The sequence below is a fragment of the Carlito syrichta genome, unplaced genomic scaffold (assembly GCF_000164805.1).
Source record: "Carlito syrichta isolate Samal-C Ts95f unplaced genomic scaffold, Tarsius_syrichta-2.0.1 Scaffold305309, whole genome shotgun sequence".
In the NCBI taxonomy this organism is placed as follows: Eukaryota; Metazoa; Chordata; class Mammalia; order Primates; family Tarsiidae; genus Carlito; species Carlito syrichta.
This window is the reverse complement of record NW_007249405.1, coordinates 130,301-139,581: the sequence shown is the minus strand read 5'-3', so window position 1 is coordinate 139,581 and position 9,281 is coordinate 130,301. Positions and strand designations below refer to the sequence as shown.

General features: G+C 41.0%; 1 protein-coding gene across 2 annotated transcripts in view; it reads left to right on the top strand.

Annotated features, from left to right (window-relative positions):
* The window catches only part of NPSR1 (neuropeptide S receptor 1), a 219,162-nt gene extending 210,113 nt beyond the window's left edge, over positions 1-9,049 (top strand). The window contains exons 7-9 of one of the 2 annotated variants that reach the window (XM_008061523.1): positions 2,912-2,998; positions 7,830-8,010; positions 8,919-9,049. In XM_008061523.1, coding sequence (XP_008059714.1) covers positions 2,912-2,998; positions 7,830-8,010; positions 8,919-9,009 — 359 coding nt within the window. In that variant the 3' untranslated portion in view covers positions 9,010-9,049. The remainder of the gene's footprint in view (positions 1-2,911; positions 2,999-7,829; positions 8,011-8,918) is intronic. The other variant, XM_008061524.1, reaches the window with a different exon arrangement.
* Positions 9,050-9,281: the final 232 nt, after the last annotated feature.

The window sequence follows — 9,281 nt, the reverse complement described above, 5'->3', positions numbered from 1 at the left end:
ACTCACCTCAGCCTCCCAAAGTGCTGGGATTACAGGCTGAGCCACCGAGCCCGGCTAACAGACTATCTAATGTGGTAATACCTTCTGCTCATTTCCATAAAGGCAGTTCATATTTGACCTGAAATACTGTTAAAACTTTATTCATCTCCACTTATAGGACAACCAGCATCTGTAGTATGGAGCTTAGTACCTTGAATATATTATTTTATGTTAATTCTTAAAGTAACTCTGAGAGTTTTGTACTGTACATCTCAATTTTTAAGTGGGAAAACTGAAGCTGGGAATTTTAGCCAATTTGCCTAAGGTTACACAGTTAGTAATTGGCAAATACACAGGACGTATTCTGGTCTGATTTGGAAGCCCATGCCCTTCCCAGTATTCTGTCCTGGGCATCAGGGTTTGTCACCTTCGGCACCTTTGGCATTTTGGACTGGATAATTTTTTGTTGCTAATTTAAAAAAAAAATGTCCTCTGCATTCAAGGATGTTTGGCAGCATTCCTGGCCTCTACCCACTAGATGCCAGTAGCATGCATGTGCACACACACACACACACACACACACACACACACACACGACAACCAAAACGTGTGTACACATTGCCACAGGTTCCCTGGAAAGCAAGATCACTCCCAGCTGAGAATCACTGCTATGAATGCTTCTGCAGCATTTGCTCTCTTCCAATGCTGAGGTTTTATGGTCCTATAAAATGTACAGAATAGTTTGAAGACCCTAATAGTATTTAAGAGTGGCCTTACAGGGTATATGCTAAGAAATTTAAATCAATTCAATTAGTATTTTAGTTATTTGCACTTAAAAAGCCCCTATTCTTGTTATTTCTGAAAAATCGTTTGTTCTCTCCAATGAGTAAATGCTCACACTGCCAAAAAGCTCAGAAAATTCAATGACCTGCTTCTGCCTCAGGAACTCAGCCCAGCCTTCTCAAAAAGACATTCAAAGTCTCCCTAGTTTGCCCTCAGTTCTCTCCACCCTCAAACCCCACACTTGCAGGCTACAGCCAAGCAAGATGACTCACTGTGGTTCAAGTGCATCCTACGTTTTCTTGTTTCATGTCTTGGCTGAGGATGTTCACTCTGCTTCCCACCTCTTCCAATCCCACGCCTGCACTCCCGCCTTTGCATTGAATTTCTTCCTATGTCATTCAAGTTCATTTGATGCTCTCTGCTTGTCCCACACAGCTTCTCAGGCACAGTTATAGGGGTATGCATCTATCCTCTTGTCCATGGTTGGTTTGTTTCTGTCTTAGTCTGTTTTCTATGCTATAACAGAATACCACAGACTAGGTGATTTATAATTACAAGTAATTGATTTGGCTAACGGTTCTGGAGGCTGGGAAGTCCAAAAGCATGGTGCCTGCATCTGGCAAGGGTCATCCCATGGCAGAAGGCAGAAGGTGAAAGTGAGCACACCAGAAAGTTGGACAAAACTCATATATTTTTATAGAAGCCCATGATAACAGTATTAGTCTATTCATGAAAGCCAATCCCTCAAGGCCTAATCATCTGTTAAAGGTTTCACCTCTCAATATCATTACAATGGCAATTAAATTTCAACATGAGTTTGAGTAGGGATGTTCAAACCATAGCAGCATCTCTCTCATCTCACCCAGCCTTAAGGAGAGAGTGTGATCTTTTCTACTGGATTGAAAGTTCTTGGAGAAGAAGAATTCTATTTTAGCCCTTCTATTTAGTCTTTATCTCTTAGCAGATGTTCTGATTGTTGTATTGGACTGAATTGGATTGGAGATGAGATTGAATAAACATTGCAAAGATAAACATCTGATCAATTTCCATGGAGGTTAAAATAAATGTAAAGCTTGAGATCTGAACAGCGTAGTGCACACAATGGAGCACAGCAGTTTGCCTCTCTGGTGTACAATGACCCTGCCTCATGTGACTTAGATGTATTGGGTGGGGCTCTGACCCAGGCCACCAGTAGGATTTTGCCCATCGAACCCTACTTAGTGGTTCCCAGCTGAAGGGTACATGGGCCTGGCATCCTCTCCATGCTTCCCTTACTGAGTGTGTGCTCTGGGCAGGCCTGTGTTTGTCCAAGGAAGGGCTACTTTCCCTAATTTTCACAAAGGTGCCATATGGACTGGCAGACACCCTGACAATAAAAACTCTTTCACAGAGGAAAGAAATAGTGCAGTCAACATTATTAATCCCCAAATTTGCCTTTTACCCACTCGCATTATTAAGATCCATTGCACTGTCTTCTGCCTATCCTAATCAACCTTCATTTTACCACTACTGCTTGACTAATGAGAGATTGGTATGATTCATTCAAAAATATATATCAGTCATTCAATATGTTTATAGGCTACAAAGTAGAGAAAGCCAAGCCCTTCTCTTTATCAAGCTTATATTCTAGTGGATTCTATAGTCACCCCTCAAGTGTTTTACCATCAGACAATAGCCCACATTTGATTATATTTATATCTGGGCTCCTATTTCAGATAGTTTTTTGATAACCCCAGCTTAACTTTTTCTTTAAAGTGGATTTTTTGAGGAATGAGTTGGTCTGGGGTGATCATTCTAGAAAAATTACTTTGCCCAGGTTGCTGAAGTGACCATGTGGGTCTTTCATTATGGCACAATACTCGGGGACTAGCTCTTTACAGCGAGGGTCCCACCCCCTGCAGTTACGAAGTCTAATTCCAGCTGCAGCTGGTACAGGCCATCCAATCAAGTCTCTCAAGAGAGTCCAGGCATTCTATAACATCTGCATATGATATTAAGCTACAAACTAGGAATTTTCCAGCCCAGAGTCATCTTTACCCTAAATATTTTCAAGGAAATATTTAATGAAAATGGGATCTAACCTTTTATGTTCCTGTTGGCCAAAACATCTTGAACACTTCATCTTACCATTCTCCTGTTGTATCTTCAGATGGGAAGCTGTGCAGCAGCTACAACCGAAGGCTCATCTCAAAGGCAAAAATGAAGGCCATCAAGTATAGCATCATCATCATCCTTGGTAAGCAATGCCCCCTCCTTGTGCTGCAGAACTGGGTGAACATCCTAGAAGCAAACTGGCATTTGGAACCTGGTGACAGAAAAAGAAATTTGCCTATGAGCACTTCTACCTTCTGATTAGGAAGGAATGTGTGAAACTCATCAGCTCATCTGTGGTTCCTTTAAGGTCCAATGTGTAACTCCTAATCGCTCTCCTTATGGATGTATTTACCTACCAAGACCATAGGTTGGATAATTTGGAGAAAGATTGATCAGGATCTAACTAGCTGATGCAGATGCTCATATCACCTGCTTATTCGGTTGCTTTCTTTAAGACACACTCTCCCCCAGGGCTGAAACTGTAAACAAAAAGAAGACAGAAGGGGCTTTCCATTTCCACTGGATATTTAATTTCAAGGTTACTACAAATTTCTCTCTTACTGTCACCTTATCCGCCCTTCCATCTTCCTGTCTTCTGTCTTTTCCTTTTTCTTCTCTGAAGACCCATAAAGTCACCTCACACCATTTCCCATCTGAAATGTTCAACTCTCAGGTAGTGGCCTGACTTACTTCCTAACCTCATTTGTTCCCCAACAATGCCACTTCCCTGAGGTCTCCTTAACAAGTCTCATTAAATAGCCCTCCTTTAGTCTTTACTCTGCCTTATTTTTCTTCATGGTTTCCTCGTCTACTTGACACTATAGGTTATATATAGATTTTCTTATTGTCTATCTCCCCTGCTGGAGTAATAAATCCAGGAGAGCAATGACTTTGGCTTTTGTGTTACTTACATTATTATCACTAAGGTCTAAAATAGGGTCATACACACACTGCTCAATTAATGTTTGTTAACTATGACCTAATTAGCTGAATGAATGAGGAAATGCATGAAAGAGATTTGTGATATTTCCTTTTTACTTAGCTCAAATATCTCCCCTCTGCCCCCTGGCTGTTTTTGGAAGCACCAAGAAAGCATAACTTTCCCATTACCTGCATGTCAAATACCCAAACAACCCTTATCACCTTTCTGAAATGCAACTGCAAAATGCCAAACAGACCACATGCAGCATGACTCAGATGGTAGAATATAGACACAAAACAACACTGCAGGAGGAACAGCAATAAAGCATATACAATCCACCAGGACTTCTCAAAGTCTTCTGAAGTAGATCAAAGACTCCTTCACCTTTCCAGGCAATCAGAATCACAGAGGCACATTTTCTGGAATGGGAAATATGTTGAATTGGGAGATATGTGTTTATACATATGTTCCAGAGACAGCATAGCCCTTTCTAACCAGAAATCATATTCCCAGGCCCTGTGGGACCCTTTCAGTCTGCAAACAGTTGTATCAGACCAAAATGGCCCTATCTAGAACAGATATTTTGTAAGACTCCTTTATCATCCGGAAATAAATGTCTACATAATACTACCTACCTACAATAATTCTAAAAAAAAAAAAAATCAGTGCATTGTGCCTACAATAATATAAAGGAGAAATAAGAAAATAATTTATAATAAGACAATACCAATTTTGATATGTAAATATTTGGGCACAGCTACACTAGCAGAATAATGAAGTCATCAGATGCTTATACCTTGGCATAGTAGCAGTTACAAATGAAGACCAATACAAGTGTGCATTCATGGAGACATAAAAAAATATAAGCAGTATTGTTGTCAGTGACTTGATTTTCTGAGCAGGCAAACAAGCCCTGGTAAAGTTTTGAATTAAACAAAAGCAATTTCTTCTCCACTTACAAAGGAATTGTATTTCTAGAAAGTTCTATATTTATTAAAAATTTCTGTGTTGATTTATAAAACAGAGATAGGTCTAGACAGGGGTAAATATAAGCAGGAGTCTCCCCTACATTAATGTCAACCTGGGCATTCAAAGGATGCATAGGACATGAGATAGGTCTTTGCTGACTGGGCTTCCTATACCATACAGAAAGAGTGGCACCCCTGTGACAAGCAGAATTCCCCCCGCCTCACCATTAATCCACACCCAAACACAAACACATAAGCACACAAAACCATTTTTCCCATTGATACTGCAGTACCATCCTTGTGGGCCAATATTTGGATTAACCACCCAGGATCCAGAATGCTAAGTGGTCTTTGTGTTTGAATTGCTCCTTTTTAATACATTGCCAATGTGTGGGGGGGAAACATTGAGTTAGTTTCACATTCCAAAATTCCCCAACAAGTTACAGACTTACCATTACACAGTTATGGCAAAAAGTCTGCCCTGCACGCAGATGGCCATGGAAGCTAAATTTCTACTCTGAGGGAAAATCCTATGGGTGTGAAAGGTGAAGAATGAGGGTGGAGAGGATGTGGCAAGAAAGTAGGAGATGCATGTGTGTGTCAAGTCAACCCAAGGGTGTTGACTCTGTGTAGTAGTCTGGGCTCTCCAGAGAAATAATAGGGAGAAAGAGAGTGAGAGAGAGAGAGACTTATCCATAGGGGGTCCCAGGACCTGCAGTTGACAAGCTGGAGACCCAAGAGAGCCAATGTTGTAAGTTCTAGTCCAAGTGTGAGTCCAAAGGCCTAAAATCAGTGACCAATATCCCAGCTCAAAGACAGTCAAGCAGAGAGATTAAGTCTTTCCTTCAGCCTTTTTGTTTTATTCAGGCCTTCAATGGATTGAATGAGCACCCCACCCACTCACACACTAGGGAGGGCAATCTGCTTTTCTTAGTCTACTGATTTAAATGTTAATGCTTAACTAAATATCTGGGAACCCTGAGGCCCAGTCAAGTTAAACATAAAATTAGACATCATACTCTGGATCCCCACTTTTAATCCATTTCCTTTGAGGATTTGAAGCCAAATGGAATCAGGGTTTCAAAGCAGGAGGTATCACACTTCCAGACTTCAAACTTTACTATAAGGCTACAGTAATCCAAACAACATGGTATTGGTAAGAACAGGCATGTAGACCAATGGAACAGGATAGAGATTCTGGACTCAAAGCCTCAATTTTTCAACTAACTCATCTTTGACAAAGCCACCACCAACAACCACTGGTGAGAGGAGAACCTATTCAGTAAATAGTGCTGGGAAAACTGACTGATCACATGCAGAAGATTGGAACAGGACCCCTACTTATCACCATACACAAAAATTAACTCTAAATGGATCAAAGACCTAAACATAAAACCTCAAACTATAAGAATCTTAGAAAATGCAGGAGACATCCTATGGAATTTGGAACTGGCAACAAATGCCTGATCAAAACTCTAAGTGACCATACCATAAGAAATAAGATAGATAAGTGGGACCTCATCAAACTGACAAGCTTCTGCAAAGCAAAAGAAACCATCAAGAGTGCAGGGAGACAGCCCACAGAATGGGAAAAAATATTTACCAACTGTATATCTGACAAAGGCCTAACATCTAGGATCTACAAGGAACTCAAACGTGCCAAAAAGAAAAAAACAAACAGCCCCATTAAAAAGTGGACAAAAGGTATGAATAGATACTTCTCAAAAGAAGGTTTAAGGGCAGCCAGCAGACATGAAAAAGTGCTCAGCCTCACTAATCATCAGAAAAGTACAAATCAAAACCACATTGAGATACCACCTAAACCCAGTAAGAATGGCCATCATTGATAAAACAAACAACAGATGCTGGCAAGGATGTGGAGAAAAAGAAACACTTCTACATTGCTGGTGGAAATGCAACCTCTTTGGAAGACAGTGTGGCAATTTCTGAAAGAACTAGAAATTGACCTTCCATATGACCCAGGAATCCCCCTACTGGAAATATATCCAAAGGAACTCAAATCATTCTACAAAAAAGATACCTGCACATGTATGTTTGTTGCAGCTCTATTCACAGTAGGAAAAACATAAAACTAACCATGCTGCCCATCAAAGCTGGACTGGATAAAAAAATGTGGCACATATACACAATGGAATATTATGCAGCCATAAAGAAAGACAAACATAAGGACTTCACAACAACTTGGATGGATTTAGAGTCTATCATACTCAGTGATCTATCACAGAAACAAAGAACAGAGTACCATATGGTCTTACTCATAAGTGGACCTTGAACAATTATCATTATACTATAGGAAAGTGATTGGCAGTAGTGGGAAACTGCCAGGGGAGGGAAGATGGGATTGGCAGTTGAGGGAAACTGCTGGGGGAGGTAGTTGCACACCTCATCAACAAGGATACCTGCATAATGAATATTTGTGTACCTAACCCTAAATTGTACCCCACATCTTTAAGATAAAATTAAATTTTTTAAAAAAGGAATCAGGGTTCCACACACATCAATAGATTTGGTCTTGGGTGGATGTTTTCTAGAGAAGCTAACTTAGAGGCAAAAAGAAAATCGAGAACATTGTGATTAAACTGAGCTGTGTTTTGAAAACATTAGGGTCACCCCTTCCTCCTGCCATACCTCAAAACCAGGAGTCACTATCTGACCAAAATTCTTCCTGTTTTTCCTAGAATCTCCAAAGGATTTTGCTGGGTTTTCTTGAGCTCTGTATTAGATGAGAAGCTATAGTCATAGCCAGCCATTCCCAGGCTTTCAACAAAGAGTCCACAACAGTAGAAATTGGACTCCCCCCTTTTACAGATAGAGAAGCTTCAAGACATTTGCTCAGTTTTATGAATATATCTCTAGGATGTTTTACATAAGAATTTGTATATGTATATAAGTAAACATGACGGCAACACTAGCACACACCACTGTTCTGAACAGCATACCCAACCCTAATATTTCTGAGAAACTCCGGCGTCAAAGAACTCCACTGCTGAAAGTTTAATCAGGGTCGATGAGTTCCCTCAGCTGCAGCTTGCTATGGTACTAATGGCTTTCTTCTCTCCCAGCCTTCATCTGCTGCTGGAGTCCGTACTTCTTCTTTGACATTTTGGATAATTTCAACCTTCTTCCAGACACCAAGGAGCGTTTCTATGCCTCCGTGATCATTCAGAACCTTCCAGCATTGAATAGTGCCATCAACCCCCTCATCTACTGTGTCTTCAGCAACTCCATCTGCTTCCCCTGCGGGTAAGGGGAGCTCTTGGTGGGTCAGACACGTGGATGGTCACTGCACTGGGATTCCAACATGTGTGTTGCTCATTCCCAAATGCCCTGGCAGGTGATAGGATTTTCCTTTCATAAATAAGACATTTGAGTGTCAAAAAGGTTCTGCTAGTGTGACAGATTCAAATGCTGGCCCAGGCCATGGCTGATACACTTTCTCCTATACCACATCACCTCCTATAGCAACCACCTTACTCATGATACATCTAGCAGACCTTACATTTGCCCAAAGCCTCTTCACATGAATTGCATCAGTATAACTCTGTGGTCATAACAGAAAATGAAGCATTATTGCCATTTTACAGGTAAACAAAGCTCAGAAGGTTGAGTGACATTATTGAGGTTATATGACTAATTAGTAGCAGAGCTGAAATTCAATCCCTCCCACAACTAGTGTCATTCTGCTATTTTTCAGCTATTTTCCACACAAGCTACAGAGCATGGGTGGAGAAATTCATAGGAGATAGATTCATATAATAATATAGAGTGTAATAATAAGATAGAATATAGAATATTAAGTTTACAATCAGTGGCTGAGGTTCAAATCCTGCCATTGATTATTCACAGGGATGTGATCTTGGGCAAATTATTTAACTTTTATAAACCTCAGTTTCGTCATCTGTGAAAATGGAGTTAATGGCATTAGTTCCCTTTGGCCAGTGATATCTCTGTCTGCTGGGTTCTGGTGCTGACCAATGTCAAGAAGGGCCACAAGTAATTAGAAGGAAACTCAGGGTGTTACATGGAAGGTTCCCAACACCAATTGTCTGATCTTTAATACATTCTCCATAACTGTTGTCTCTTAACATCCATTCTTTCCTTGTCAGCAGGTCAAATTGTTTTCCTCCATGCTTTATTCTGACTTTCTCTAGGGAGCGAAGATCACAGGATTCCAGAATGACATACCGGGAGAGAACCGAGAGGCATGAGATGCAGATTCTGTCCAAGCCAGAATTCATCTAGTTCTTGGGGCAGTGACAGTGCTAGGCTAAGCCCCAACAGCTCTCCTGGGTTCCCGTTACGAACTTGGGCCTGCGCACGGAACCTGAACTGATTTCTCCATCCTGTTCTTGTCATCACTTGGAGGATGCACAAGGCAAACATACTAATGTGTGTGTGTCACCTGAATTGGCAAATATTGGTCAACACAAACCCACCAACTCTTCTTGCCAGCCAGGGAAAACACCCCTTCCTTCCCCACCATTCCCAGCACTCCTTTCCAGCACCCGAAACCA